Below are 13,549 nucleotides of genomic sequence, written 5' to 3'. Positions count from 1 at the left end.
TATGTATCAAATCAAGCCAACTTGAACACGAAACGTCTCCTGCAGAGCCAAGTTTGCAATGTTCGTTGACTAGATATCCATACATGTATTCCCATGTCTTGGCGACATGCCATATGTCGGCGTTATCCAAAATCCCAACGGGTTTTGTGTAAAAAACTTTGAAACTTCAAGATATCTAGTCATGTGACTGTGAACGCGGGCGTCGGTCGCTCACTCGCTCGGAGGTAGTTTGTCACTGAATGGTGGGGCCAGGATGGGATTGTGCAAGTGCAGGAACGTAACAAATCTGTGTGAGTTGACCCGAATATCTTGGCTTTCCTTCTCTTGGATATATATGCTGACAGTGGCGCTGACCAATTCGCAGTTTGTTTTCCACACCGAAAGAATGTGTGCGAAAAGTGCATGCTGACGGAACACCCGAGATGTGTAGTCCGTCCTTATTTAACATGGCTGCAAAACAGTGACTTTAGCACCAACTGTGATATCTGTAAACAAGGATTGGAAGAGGGATCTGTGGTACGCTTGCCCTGCCTGGACGTGTTTCATGTCGATTGCTTGAGGAAGAGTAGTGGTCAAGGGGCTGGACAGTGTCCAAGTTGCGGTGTGAGTTGTCGAGGATCGTTTTGAAAGAAAGCAGGTACCAAAGAGTGTTGTTTAATAAAGATTCTTTTACTAGGCATCAAGTCGTCCTAATGACACGAAATGGTCCCTCGTTGCCGAGCACTTTATAAAGACATTTGAGGATGGATGGGGTCAAACGGCACAACAGGAGCATGTGGTAAACAAATGCGTCTGATTACAAAGGTGCGCTATGTCACTGACATTCTAGCATCTATTCAGATACCTACTCCATCCAACCCTACCCTCTCAATCACAATTGGTGACAGTTCTCTGGATCGCGCGCATCTCCCTTCCCCTCGTACCCCCGTCTCTGGCAAATCCAATCACACAAATAGTATCCCCTTAAATACTATCAAACAACCAAGCAGAAAAACTTCTTATCGTGACATTAGGGATGCGGATGCAGACAAGTACGGACGACACAATGCAGCTGGCGGCTGGCGATCGTCTCTGGCGCGGTTATGGTGCGTATCTACATGTTGTACATATCATCCCACATTGGGCACAAATGTTGACATTCCACAACCTTTTTTTGCAGTGATAGGCGCCTTAGCATGCGACGTCTAATATTCTTGATCCTACTGGCTGTAGTAGTCTTTACCTTCTCTACGACGACCATGTTGCGCATGTCCGTCAAGGAATAAACTTATTAACCAGCCAATGAATGGTTCCAATGTGGATTCATTAACCAACCAGCGCGTTCGTCCGAAGGCAACGTGTCTGCTTTTTGCTTAGCTCTTCAGATTTCACGCTTTCGTTCTCGCAGCTGACAAAGGTGCATCTGGGAGCTTTCATCCCACTCCATTCCTTTGCTTTTCATCACATTATGCAAGGGCATTGCGATAGCTCAACACAAGCATCCCCGCTGCACATAGAGCATATAGTACCGGCTCGAGCATCGGGGGGCGATCTGGATGCACCTTTCACACATGCTCAGTTTCCGACCTTCTTCCCGCGACCCGTTCCCTCGACAACCAGTGACAAAGACGGCTGTCGCTGGACCACTGAGCCAGGCTATTGGTTCTTTCGCTATAATCAATGTACACTCGAAGTCCGTGCCTATGTCACTCTAGGCGTTGCTGGAATGAGGTTGCACGCACACATGTTGAAAGACACCGTAAAGGACCAAGTAAGTTCTGTAGCGCCGCCGCTACTAGGGTAGGATGAGTTTGGCTCATTGCAATGTTTACTGTAGCCTGTTATAACAGCGGCAATTGGCGGCTGTATTCTGGGGTCGAATCAGGTGGTGTTGTCGACATGCGATGCGAAAAGTAGATCATCACGGCTATGGTTATTCAGCCCAGTGGATGGAGTTTCCCCGCTCGATTTGGATCTTCAGAAAGAGATGGTAACATCTTTGGCCATATCTACAGTATGTCAGGTAGGCTGGAAAAGCACGATCTAGGTATGGAGATGATCATTCTTGTGTTAATCGTCCCTTCAGTCCGAGAACATGCTCGCGACGTCCAGCACCCGAGCACCGCAATATTTAGCTGTCGGAACAGAAAGAAGTATTCACCTGTTGGAGCTTGATGAGGCGATCAAAAAGGGCTGTTGGGATTCGTATAAGGTCGGTGCAAAGTTGGCCACATTTACTCTAGTTAGTATTCACGTACACGCGCTTTCAGGGTGACCTTTCAGGTGCATCCGGGAAGGTGAGCATGCGCCAGGATTGCATTCATTACATAATGGACATGAGCACTAATATTTCGCGGAGAAGATCACCGCCATGACCACGTATGTCCCACCAAATGCCACCTCCCCAATAATATTCGTTGGAAGAGAACGGAGCACGATAGAGCTGTGGCGAATCTCAGAGGAATCTGACGATGAACTTGAAATGTTTGCAAAGTTCAGGGGCTCACAAAAAAATGGTACTTTCTACAGTAATCGGTTGTGCGCACGTTGAGGAGTCTTGACTGAGACTTTCTATTGCAGTTCCGGTAACGCATTTGAGATTCGATGGCCCAGAAGGCACTTTTAGAAAGTATGGCGTACTACTCTTTGGACAGTCTGACACGCCGGCGACACAAGAGGATACAATGTAAGGGGCACTAGTACCGCGGCGGAAAAGGAACTAGCCGAAACGCACTTTGCACGGGACTAATGTTTAATATTGCGCAGGTTACTGCCGTCGCCATCGATGACCGCTCTTTATTTGGATGAACGGTTTGCAAAATTGGACACACTATTGCAGTGCTCGCTGACCAATGGAAAGCCGGGCTTGTTAGTGGCTCTGAAGTTTGCTCGCGGTACGTGACAGCAAGAGTGTTTCCGGATGATTGCTTATGTTGCTAAAAGAAGCTTCAGTCGGCAATGCGCACCGCGTTTTTGCTGCCACCGTCACATATCGCGGAGAGGACGTGCTCAGCGAGGTGCAGGCAATCACGGTGGATGCCGATAGCAGAGAAAAACATGACTTCGCGCGAGTCAAACTTCCTGCTTCCGATGCCGACCAAGTGATGGTACATTACCCATCTTATTTGAAAGAAGTTGTCTTAAGAGAATTGTCTCACGTCGTTTTTCTAGGACATCTGCCCCTCCCCGGACGCTGCGGATTGCCGTATCCTGTATTTAGATAAGGTTGCAACTTGTAGGGCATTAGCACCCCCAGTCGGGAGTAGTTGCACAAGGAAATCCAGTGATTGGGAACAATACTTCCAGTCGTCCACCGGATGGTTTCCATATCAGCCCAAAGACAGGGAACGGATTTTGAAGATGAGAGAAAGATTAGACAATGAGCTATTCTTTGACCTTCTTCTTGCGACCGTTGGCATAATAGGTAGGAGAGATAAGGTAATATGTTCAACTGGAGGCGCATGATCGCTCATCTTGCAATCGACGAATAGGAAAGGAATTGTATCCTCCAAAGGATGCGCAACAACTGCGAGATTTGTATGATGCCATCATGACCGCAGATACTACATCAACAAAGAAGAACTGCCTGGTTTGTTTGAGTCATTTGTAGGTACTAATGGCTCAGAATTAAATGCAATCCCTCGTTAGATTATGTACTTGATCAAAGACTGGAAAAATGGCAAGGACCTTGAGTTTTCAAACTCCCGATTTGTCAGTCAATCTCCATATAAAAGAATATGTGGATTTTGGGATATGGATCATGGATTGCTTCAGGTAAGAAGCTTTTATGCGATGGGTGAGATTTTAGAATTCTAACAGCTGATTGGATATCAGGAAGGTGTTCAATGTCTTGGATGGCCTGGCGTCAAGCCCGAGTTCCCCGAAAAGATCATCAAAGCTCTAATAATGCATGGCATGCCATGGGACGCCCGGGCATTCATTCAAGCTGTAAAGCCTGACTTCACGACAGACTCAGCTATTCGCCTTCATATGAGTGTACTCTTGGCAACCAATTTGCTCGAAGCGTTCAGATATCAGGTAAGGGACGACCCGCGAGTGGCCCAACTTAGACTTCGTCTCACGATTTCTTTCAACAGAGACGATACCAGAATCACCACATCGGCGATGTTTTGTGGCATCAGCTTCTTCATTATTGTTTCCAAAATGGTAAGAGTAGGACCTTCGTATGGCAGAACGTCACCACCCAGTGGTAATTTAATCTCTATTACAGGAACCATTGCAAAGCCCCTGGCATCTGAATTTCTTCAGCTTCCTATAAATCAATATGAAGAGTCGTTACTAGCCAGTTACTGTGCAAAATTTCCAACTCGAGCATGTCGCGAGACGTTGATCAAATACTATATCGCCCGAGCTCGACACGTTGAAGCAATCTTATTATTGGAGGATTTAGCCAGTGACGCCAGCGTGAGAAATTCGGGCAAGGACGACCCACCAGACGGCTGTCACTTCAATGAATATCGCATCAATCTCATGCTAGCTAACTTGCAAACGATGCTGACGCCTCTAAACAAGATTCGGTTGGAGCTGGCGAGGGAACGTAAGTCAGTTGTCTTCGCTATAAGAAAGCTCTTCGCTCATTATTTATTTAGCGCAAACAGCGGTTAAATCAATCGAGAATGGTGGTGAATCCATTCCATTATCTGCCCAAAAATGTGTCCGCAGTGTTGCAAAGACCGCCGCAGACGCGCAAAAGATCTTGTTGAGAGCACTGCGAACCGCCCTTCCGACAGATATTAGGGCAGCTCAGACAACTCCTGCCGAAGCGGTTCTGGAGAACCAGATGTCCGATTTTGATTTCATGGATATCAAGGAACTCTCGCTACCCTCGCCCATATCAGTGCGCGATGAGGAGGATGATATTGCAATGGTGGATTCGCCACAGCACACTGGCAGCGCGAACGTCTCTGTCTCTGCCATATCGACCCCATCACCAACGCAACGTTTCGAAAAGCGCAGGTAATACCAACTGAGCGTTTACGAGGTGCAACGATTTGCTAACTCTGTATCCAGGGGTTCTCCAGTGGCGCAGGAGGAAGAAGAAGAAATGTCTCTAAGAAAGTCGACCGAAATTGGTCGCGCCAGTTTCGCGGAAACCCTAGAGGGTGGCATGGATGTCACTGCTCAACCAAAGATTCGCCGGGTCGGCTTTGGGCTCACAGATTCGAGCTCCGAATCTGATTCGGACTCTGAGCCGTCAATGGTGGTAACGCCCTACCGTGATGGTAAAACGTTTGAGCTGAACAATGTCGCGACACCAATCTCTTCGGGTAACACTTACCCCGATAAAGCACAAGACGATGGAATGCAAGTGGAGCACGTTGAATGTCACACATCCCCCGTTGGACCGCTCGTCAACAGAGGACCACCGTTGCGATCCATGTCGCATTTCTCGCCAAGGGAAGACAAGAAAGTTGTTACCGACATGGATAAGAACGTGAAGAACGCTGAACGTAAGTTTACTTTTTTTCTGGGACCACAGTGTAGTCCTTTGCGTTGACCTTTGTATCCTTCTCAGTGAAAGCAGAGCGATCACGGCAGCGCAGATTCCTGGACTTTGTGGAGCCGACTCCAATCAGAAAGAGTGGACGATTGGCCGCAAAACAAGCAGAGAGGAATGAGACGCCCGTTCCATCCCAGTTGGGTGTACGACTAGAGACGCCCGTCCCCAACAAGCCCAAAGGTGTGTCGTCGCGTACAATGGGAAAAACTCCCGCACGCGCACGCCCACTGCTTTTGCACGAAGATACGGAGAATATCGAAATCACCAAACCCAGTACACGAAAGAAGACTGTTACTTCCTCACGACCGGCTACCACCCATAACGAACCTCGACGTTCAGCGCCACTTGGAGAGCGGAACGCACCAGCCCCATCCACCACACGGAAGCGCGCTACCGCAGCAAAAACTCCGGCCAGGAAGACGGCTGTTCCAGCCACCCCCGGCCCGCAAGATGACCCAATGACCCTCGATGAGCTTTCAACACCCTTGTCAACCACGTCCACTACAAAGAGCGTAACTGCCTCTCGCAGGAAGACGCTCGGGGTCGAGCTTGGTAGCGTCCCCTCCACGCGGTCCACGAGAAAGACACGTGCGACACCTGCTGTGGAACGCACCATTGTCACCAGAAGGATGGCTAAACAGATGGGAACGGAAGGAGGGTTGTGAACATATACGATACTTTGGAAGACATTCAAAGACACTTCAAACGCATGACTAGATAACATTGTAAATAGCGGTATTCCAAAAAATATATATATAAAAATAATGTATGCATCGGGCTATTTGTAGCGTCCGATTATCTGGAATCTATTGCGGGAAACTATTCGATACCTGGCGGCAGAAGCTCTGCCATGGCTGCATCTGGATCCAGAATCAAACAATGCATGATTTCTTTGGTAAGGTCTGCAATTGAACCGATGCAATTAGCGTTCCCATCACGAAACGCGGTTGGTGAGACTTGTACTTGCCGGCAACGTCCTGCATATCTATTCGATCTTGAGCCGTTATCAACAAGTCTGCCAATGTCGCTACGAGAATATGCTGTGCGCCTTCACTGGCTTTGGGATCAATTGCGACCGTGTGTGGGTGGGATAAAAGGGTATGAAGGAGTTTCAGTAAGTCCTTGAAAAAAAGTGTCCTAGAGTCAGAATAGTTAGTAATACAACAATCTTCTTTGACAGGCAGACCTAGTCTACACCTACCGGGTATCTTGCAATTGATGGCCGGTAGAGTATAAGACTTGGGCTTCATTTTGAAGGTAACCAATCAAACGATTCATTATCTATTCTATTCGGTCAGAGTCATTCGGCAGCATCAATATTGCCAAGAAGCAAGATTTCCTACCATGGGTGTACATAGGGAGGGCAGGCTCTTTGGATACTTTGCCGCAAGGGTGCAGAAAAGTCTGATGATTGAGACCTTTAGGCGCCATCGAGGAAATTTGGTATCTGATAATTGCAGCTTTTGATCAGGTGCAGCAGAGGTCTGGGTATGTTTATCGGTGAGAATGGTACAAAATCGCTCCAATATTGTTCTTCGGCCCTCTGCTTTAAGAGACTGGTCCAAGATTCTGTCGACGAAGGTTTGATCTGCATGGTTTGATCGCCTTTAGCTGGTAAGAAAGTTTGTTTTACGCTGCTCGTTTGTACCTGCTAGTAGACTGACACAAAACTCCACAGCATGGAAACATATCTCCTGGGGCTGTCGGTGGTCCAGTAGATAAAGGAGAGCCGCGGGGGATATTACTTTCGTCAGTCTGAGGATAAGAAGTGAAGTTTGTTAACGTGAAATACGGTGCAACATCCAACTCGTCAGCCTCACCGGTGCAGTTCAGCTTGCTCGGTCGTGCCGGCAAGTGCGGTCATTGCGGTAAAGAGATGTCGCGCCGCAGGTATAATGGAGTCGCCCCATTGCTTCTGAGGAGGTCGCTGAAAATTGGAAGCAATCATGTCAACCAGGCGTTGAAGATGTTCCAAGATCGGAGTTTTTGGTTCTAAGGTGAGATGCAACATCGCTTAGAAGACGTTCCACTTGTCCGACCTTGCTGGAACTCTTTAAACTCACGATCCTGGTCCATCTTCAACACAAGCTCGCGGCATTCCCTGCTGTACATAATCAGCAAACCCCACATGCGTGTAAGAAATGGGAGAGGTATAAACTGTTGAGAAACGCCGCGTTAAATGATGCTTGTATGCGTAAAAAGACGCGGTCTCCTACCAATCCTTGTCGCATGCACATTTCGATAAACTGATCAACGCAGGGCAGGAGCGTATTCAGACTGATTGATGGGTCCACTACGAGGCGGCTGATATCTTTAGTGAGAGTAGAGACAAAAGTTGCACAAGATTTGTCTGCATCTGTTGCTATCATATCTGGAAATGGCCATCAATCACCAGCCCTGCAATCCATGTTGATACATAGGGAGCACTAACCTCCGCGAAAGCACTGATTGGATACGTAAGATGGCAAGAATGCCGCCATTTCCGATAGGGACCCAGTCGGCGTCCATACTGTGGTGCCATCGTCAGTAAAGATATCTTCAACTAGAAGGCGCCTCAAAAACTATGGAAGCTTATATCAGTCTGGATCCCAAGAAAGATAGACATTCCACATGTACCATTGCGCCGGGTGGTTCCGCGATGCGGAGACGATATCGTTCAGTCGGCTTCGGTAAATCTTGATCGATAAGTGCTGGGACTGTTTTCTCATCCACGTGTTGGCTGTCCAGAGCGGCCAATTCAGGTTCTACTTTTACTTGAGAGGGTGAACTTGCCACCGTCCCTGATACTACCACCATCAAAAGATTGGCTTGAGCGTAAATAGAATTAGTTCTTGCAGACAGTGCTGGTGTACCATTGTGATCGTCAATCACGGGAGCGGGTGACAAGGCTACAGTTGGTCCGCGTTTGGGAGTTTGCATTCCTCGTATTTCTTGTTGCTAAAGCCCATATACCGCTTTAGCATGATACTCTTAATTGTTGATACTAAAGAACGCGAGGTCCTACGAACCAGAAACAGCATCTCGGTATTGAGTCTTTCTATGTCTTTTTGGTATTGATTTTTCATTGCCTCCTTTTCTTGCTCAGCGCGGGCTGCCTGATCAGCCAATGCACTCCTCAGGTTCCTCGCATCAATATCTGCCTATTCCCACAAACATATCAATGAAACATGTTTCTTCTTGGCCAATGACAGGATATATTAGTCCCTACCTTTGCCAAACTCTTTCGAACTATAGAAATTTCCCCCTCTCTGATCAGCTTATCATGAACCAATGTCTCCTTTTCCATCTGTAGTATTTCTTTTTCTTCTTTGAGCTTATTCGAGAACACATATGAATAACTTTTCCCGAAACGAAATTCCCCGGGCTGTTTATACCTTTTGCAGCGTGGTCTGAAGTTCACTGATTGATAAAGCATCCGATTTGGGCCCATCAAAAGGCCCCTTAGCAAAGGGATTGCCTGGTACTAGGGGGCTTTGGTTCCGATTTTCGAATGCGTTCACATCTTGAGCAGCAGGATTGATGGGGTGTACTTCGGAAAAGCTTGGGTGTTTTTGCTATTTGACATCCCTTATTGACGTGAACTGCAGTGACAACAACTGCATGCGTGACGAGTACTTACTGGTCCCAAAGGAGAATTGATTGAATTCTCCAGCTGAGACAAGTACTGTAACTCTTGCTGTTCTAGGGCTTTGAGTGTCTCAATGTCCAGATCGCCCACATCGTATTCGTCGTCGTCGTCGTCAGCGCCATATTGGAAATCGTCCAAATAGTTTGGTTTGTTCATCTTCATGTATCAAGCACCTAGCACATTTCCCTTCAATACTGTGCTGGCAGCAGTGTTACAAAAGCTTTCATTGCTTCGTTGTTGAAGCAGCATGTTGAATCTAATCATTAGTGCATGTCAACACCCACGGGCGAACTAAGGCGGTGGCGGTGCATGTCATTTGCTGTTGCCATGGCAATTCCTGCAACAGTGTAATGAAATTGTTAACGTGTGACTGTTGCGGCTTGTCATTATTCCTCGGGTGGAAACTGGGTTTGGGAGATTGGACGAGCTGGCACTCGATTTCCTTTTCTTCCATTCCTTTTAAGCAAGTATTGCAACTGCCAGCAGAAAGGGCAATGTCAGCGGCGCCTGCACTTAGTGACGTTCAACAAGCTCAACGCTCAAGCGCCGCAGAGAGACCAATGTCGGACTTTCATCCTGGCATGGCAAGGCCGGTCTCGGCAAATATCGGGACACTGCAAAAGGGCAATGCTCAGAGACCGAGTTCAGAAGTGCTCAACTCTCATTATAAATCACCAGAGGCAGAGGGTACGTGGACATCTCCGACTTCATTTGAGCAAATGTGCATGTTTACGCCACCAGATATGGGTTTGAGAAATGTTCCAAGCAATTTCTTACAAGTACAAATGTTACAGCAATTGACCGATGGTTCGAAGACCTGAGCTACTATGAGCGTACGCTGGAGCAAATGGCCCGCGCCAAGGTAATTGCAGCAGCATCTCAATGCTTAGCTTTGTAAATGTTACTTATCTCTTCCGACATTCCGGTGCTTAGCTCGATGATAACTTTCGTGAGGAGCTCAAGCACATTGAGCAGTGGTTCAATGTATTGTCCGATCCAGAGCGGACTACCGCCCTCTACAGTCTATTGCAACATGCAACACAGGTGCAAATCCGGTTTTTCATTACCGTACTACAGCAAATGGCACAAAAAGATCCTGCAAGTGGAGCGGCGCCGCCAGACCCGAGCGGAAAGCCGCCTGTACCTCCAGAAGCAACTCGTTTGGCTCCTAAAAAAGGTTTGTATGCATCTCTTGTAATTAGACTTTTACAGTTTAATGTAACAGCTACTGCTCCGCTGCTAGTTGCCTCCATGCCGCCTAGAGTCGCTTCACCTGCACCCGGTACCGCTGTTGCTGCTGCCGCCGTTGCAGCTGCCGCCGCCATAGGCGTCACCCTCCCGACGGAGCTGGATGCAGAGGACGACAGATACTTGTCAGTCATTCCTTTGGCCGGCAATGGCCCACGAAGCACACGGAGACTCTACGATCGCCACAGTGCACCAAATGCCGATGAACAGTATGCCCAGTTACTGGGAGATCTTCACTCAAGAGAAGGTGTCGCCCATGGAGTAGAGTATCCAGAAGATTACGCCTACCAGCGCAACTCTTATCAGTCGCTGCGTCAGGCGGGATCACAACCAGGGTCTGCACGCAACAGCGCCCAAATGTCTCCACTCTTGAGACCGAACACCCCGGTGGATGACGCCATTGCGTCTGCGGATTGGTCCCTGAATCCGGCAACTGGACAGAAATCGACTGTGCCAGTAGTGGAAAGACCTCCCAGCGGGGCACTTGGTAATGGCACTTTTACCCCACACCTCGGTTTGCCACATGATGACCTTGCCCCAAGTATGGCTGGTTTATCTCTCCAACCTCCTCGATCACCCTACGCCCGTCCGGTGTCACCTCGGCCAGTTTCTCCTATCATCCTCAGCCCACCCACTCCGGCGGGCGTTCATGCACCACATGCTGGCCATCCTTCTCCTGGTTGGGGTTACGTCGATGTGCGATCATCGACTCCCTCTGCGTATGCCCATTCAGACTACAGTGATACTCATAGTCATGATGGTCTCCGAGAGGATCAAGAAGGGTACCATGATCGGTTACGTCCTGGACCGCATAAAGAAAAGGGCAAAATTCCAGAGTCCGTGGATTTAGAAGCGCTCAATGGTAGGCTCCTGGTGATGCATGCTCGTATAGAATTTATTGCTTAATCCTGTTGGGCGACTACCAGATATTCCCAGCTGGCTGAGAAGTCTTCGGCTCCACAAGTATACGCCGACATTTGAGCACATGCAGTGGAAAGATATGATCAAGCTCGACGAGGAAGCATTGATTGAAAAGGGTGTATCCGCGCTTGGTGCACGTCGCAAGATGCTCAAAGTGTTTGAGCTGGTTAGGAAGGAATTGGATGCCAAGGTAAAATTTGCACATCCGACATTATCTTCCCAACGACAAGAGCTGAGACGTCTTAATCTTTGTTAGGGCGTACCATATTGATTGCAGTCGGCGAAACTGCTTGAACACGAGGATGACATACTGGATTGGAGCCTGGCGGGTATTCAGGATGCTTACTTTGCACATAGCCATTATCTATTAGAGTGGCGATGTAGAGGTGATGGGGGGAGCAGAACCATTTATACTTTTCGATGAACGGCGCCATGACAGTACATATCAAATAGTGATGGGAGCATCGTCATGGGAGTGTATCCCCTTCTGTAACTGAACATTGATCACATTACAAACATTGACTTGCATCGTTCTGAAATTCAAACAAGCCCGAAAACTGCCACAGTCGCTGTGGCTGGAACTTGATTTCGTAAGCTCCAGCAGCGGTGACTCATCCAGCTGGGTTCAAGCGCCTTGCTCAAGAGCTTCAAGATGAATTCAAACGATCTCGGGGCAATACTACCACGGGTAACTGACCATGTCCTTCAGGTACAACGTCAGAACGGTGATGCTCCCACCATTCCCTTGGCCCCTTTGACGTCGATCCCCTCGACACTCCCACGCCAGGGCCTTGGAGTCGCGGATACTTTCGACTTGTTCAAACAAACGATTGCCCCTGGATTGAGTTCCAGTAGTGGGCCTCGATACTTCGGCTTTATAACTGGCGGTGTGACTCCCGCTGCATTTATTGGAGATGTGTTAGCAACCGCATATGATCAAAATGTCATGACGGCAGCAGCAGCAGCCGGCTCCTGCAGTGCCGATGTTGAAGCGGCCGTTATGAAGGTGACTTCATCATAGTCGCATAGGGAATATGGAGAAGGAGTGTGTTGACATATTCCTGTTTGTTTGCAGATGCTGGCGGATTTACTGCGATTGCCGTCCGAGTTCGACGGTGTGCTCACTACTGGTGGAACCGCATCCAATACAGTAGCATTGGCTTGCGCGAGGCAATGGATTGGTGAGCATTATCAAGGTGTTGATGTAGCCAACGATGGGATCCAAGCTCTGAAAGGGAGAATCTTGGTATTTGGAACTATGGCGCATCAAAGTATATCCAAGGCTATGGGCATCCTTGGGCTTGGCCGTAAAGTGCAACATGTGCAGTGTGATGAAGGACGACCAGCTCGAATGTGCCCAAAGGATTTGGACCGGCTGCTGTCGGCAGCAAAGCAGGATGAAAATGCTGCAGGCTGCATTGTCATCGCGCAAGCTGGTGAGGTGAACACAAGCGACTGTGATGATTTGATAAGCGTAGCATCTGTTTGCCGAAAGCATGGTGCATGGCTTCATGTCGATGGAGCTGCAAACCTTCTTGCCCGGGTCTCTGACCGGTATGGGCACCTTCTGAGCGGCCTGGAGTTGGCGGACAGCATCACTGGGGACGCGCACAAATGGCTCAATGTCCCCTATGATTGTGGTATCTTTTTCACTCGACATTCTACCGTTCATGAAGCGGCGTTTGGGGCGTCGGCCTCGTATTTGGGAATATCCACTGGATTTGCTCCGATTAATCGCGGGATAGAGAATTCACGCCGCTTTCGAGCACTCCCTCTGTGGATGTCTTTACAGGCGTATGGGAGGGAGGGATTCCAGCAGTTGGTTGAGCGTACGTGCCTCTTTGCACAGCGACTAGGAAACTGGATTGAAGCAAGCAGCCAGTACAGTTTGCTGGAACCTGTCCGCTTGAATACCATCCTATTCCGAGCAAATGACTGTGACTCGGAGCAAGCGCACTGCGTCCTTGCCGCCATTAACAAGACTAGCAAGGTGTTTGTAACACCAACGGTGTGGAGAGGCGAGCCGGCTATTAGGGCATCTATTGCGAATTGGAATACTGGAGAGAGGGATTTGACTATTACGATAGAGGCGTTGATAGAGGGCTATCAGTCTACAATAGGATGAACTTGATGGTCATAAGGAGCTGAGGCCCAAAGTATTGTATGTCTCATCCAGGCACGGCGCGATCGAGGCTTCGGCCGTTCCTAACCAGTATCAGAAGCCTAGACACTGATTCCACACTGTTGAGACG

At 48.5% G+C, this 13,549-nt stretch overlaps 5 protein-coding genes across 5 annotated transcripts; 4 read left to right on the top strand and 1 right to left on the bottom strand.

The window, feature by feature from the left end:
* The first annotated feature begins 193 nt into the window (after positions 1 to 193).
* SPPG_09007 (uncharacterized protein) lies at positions 194 to 1,317 on the top strand. Its single transcript, XM_016757159.1, has 5 exons — positions 194 to 290; positions 365 to 603; positions 677 to 778; positions 841 to 1,085; positions 1,160 to 1,317. Exons 1-5 carry the CDS (start codon positions 254 to 256, stop codon positions 1,263 to 1,265), a joined length of 729 nt encoding a protein of 242 aa, XP_016611232.1. The 5' UTR covers positions 194 to 253; the 3' UTR covers positions 1,266 to 1,317.
* Positions 1,318 to 1,369: 52 nt separating this feature from the next.
* On the top strand, positions 1,370 to 6,277 carry SPPG_02250 (uncharacterized protein). Its single transcript, XM_016750540.1, has 17 exons — positions 1,370 to 1,750; positions 1,817 to 2,002; positions 2,066 to 2,191; positions 2,250 to 2,276; positions 2,342 to 2,495; positions 2,560 to 2,665; positions 2,746 to 2,873; positions 2,932 to 3,086; positions 3,151 to 3,403; positions 3,471 to 3,568; positions 3,628 to 3,753; positions 3,814 to 4,017; positions 4,077 to 4,146; positions 4,211 to 4,537; positions 4,590 to 4,956; positions 5,011 to 5,450; positions 5,516 to 6,277. Exons 1-17 carry the CDS (start codon positions 1,448 to 1,450, stop codon positions 6,163 to 6,165), a joined length of 3,720 nt encoding a protein of 1,239 aa, XP_016611231.1. The 5' UTR covers positions 1,370 to 1,447; the 3' UTR covers positions 6,166 to 6,277.
* Positions 6,222 to 9,401, bottom strand: SPPG_02249 (uncharacterized protein). Its single transcript, XM_016750539.1, has 15 exons — positions 9,120 to 9,401; positions 8,875 to 9,054; positions 8,709 to 8,813; positions 8,509 to 8,640; positions 8,353 to 8,437; positions 8,117 to 8,286; positions 7,932 to 8,061; positions 7,717 to 7,871; positions 7,564 to 7,657; positions 7,321 to 7,492; positions 7,149 to 7,255; positions 6,844 to 7,088; positions 6,702 to 6,781; positions 6,468 to 6,637; positions 6,222 to 6,402 (listed from the first exon to the last, which is right to left on the bottom strand). The coding sequence occupies exons 1-15, from the start codon at positions 9,288 to 9,290 to the stop codon at positions 6,320 to 6,322; spliced, it is 2,079 nt and encodes a 692-aa protein (XP_016611230.1). The 5' UTR covers positions 9,291 to 9,401; the 3' UTR covers positions 6,222 to 6,319.
* Positions 9,402 to 9,512: 111 nt separating this feature from the next.
* Positions 9,513 to 11,818, top strand: SPPG_02248 (uncharacterized protein). The gene is made up of 6 exons (XM_016750538.1): positions 9,513 to 9,815; positions 9,923 to 9,990; positions 10,062 to 10,305; positions 10,372 to 11,238; positions 11,303 to 11,487; positions 11,554 to 11,818. Exons 1-6 carry the CDS (start codon positions 9,623 to 9,625, stop codon positions 11,566 to 11,568), a joined length of 1,572 nt encoding a protein of 523 aa, XP_016611229.1. The 5' UTR covers positions 9,513 to 9,622; the 3' UTR covers positions 11,569 to 11,818.
* A 109-nt stretch (positions 11,819 to 11,927) lies between these two features.
* On the top strand, positions 11,928 to 13,422 carry SPPG_02247 (uncharacterized protein; the record flags this gene model as incomplete). Its single annotated transcript, XM_016750537.1, has 2 exons — positions 11,928 to 12,303; positions 12,373 to 13,422. The coding sequence occupies exons 1-2, from the start codon at positions 11,950 to 11,952 to the stop codon at positions 13,420 to 13,422; spliced, it is 1,404 nt and encodes a 467-aa protein (XP_016611228.1). The 5' UTR covers positions 11,928 to 11,949.
* Positions 13,423 to 13,549: the final 127 nt, after the last annotated feature.

The sequence above is a fragment of the Spizellomyces punctatus genome, assembly GCF_000182565.1.
Source record: "Spizellomyces punctatus DAOM BR117 chromosome Unknown supercont1.3, whole genome shotgun sequence".
NCBI lineage: Eukaryota > Fungi > Chytridiomycota > Chytridiomycetes > Spizellomycetales > Spizellomycetaceae > Spizellomyces > Spizellomyces punctatus.
This window is presented reverse-complemented; position numbering and strand designations above follow the sequence as displayed.

Coding starts and splice junctions, on each gene's coding strand:
- SPPG_09007 (XM_016757159.1), top strand. CDS start 254: ATGGGATTGTGCAAGTGCAGGAACGTAACAAATCTGT. Junction 604..676: donor GACAGTGTCCAAGTTGCGGT/GTGAGTTGTCGA, acceptor TTCTTTTACTAG/GCATCAAGTCGTCCTAATGA. Junction 779..840: donor CGGCACAACAGGAGCATGTG/GTAAACAAATGC, acceptor GCATCTATTCAG/ATACCTACTCCATCCAACCC.
- SPPG_02250 (XM_016750540.1), top strand. CDS start 1,448: ATGCAAGGGCATTGCGATAGCTCAACACAAGCATCCCCGCTGCACATA. Junction 2,666..2,745: donor GCGACACAAGAGGATACAAT/GTAAGGGGCACT, acceptor AATATTGCGCAG/GTTACTGCCGTCGCCATCGA. Junction 3,087..3,150: donor CCGATGCCGACCAAGTGATG/GTACATTACCCA, acceptor TCGTTTTTCTAG/GACATCTGCCCCTCCCCGGA.
- SPPG_02249 (XM_016750539.1), bottom strand. CDS start 9,290: ATGAAGATGAACAAACCAAACTATTTGGACGATTTCCAATATGGCGCT. Junction 9,055..9,119: donor TCAATTCTCCTTTGGGACCA/GTAAGTACTCGT, acceptor GATGTCAAATAG/CAAAAACACCCAAGCTTTTC. Junction 8,641..8,708: donor TTCGAAAGAGTTTGGCAAAG/GTAGGGACTAAT, acceptor TTGTGGGAATAG/GCAGATATTGATGCGAGGAA.
- SPPG_02248 (XM_016750538.1), top strand. CDS start 9,623: ATGTCAGCGGCGCCTGCACTTAGTGACGTTCAACAAGCTCAACGCTCA. Junction 9,991..10,061: donor AGCAAATGGCCCGCGCCAAG/GTAATTGCAGCA, acceptor TCCGGTGCTTAG/CTCGATGATAACTTTCGTGA. Junction 10,306..10,371: donor TCGTTTGGCTCCTAAAAAAG/GTTTGTATGCAT, acceptor CTCCGCTGCTAG/TTGCCTCCATGCCGCCTAGA.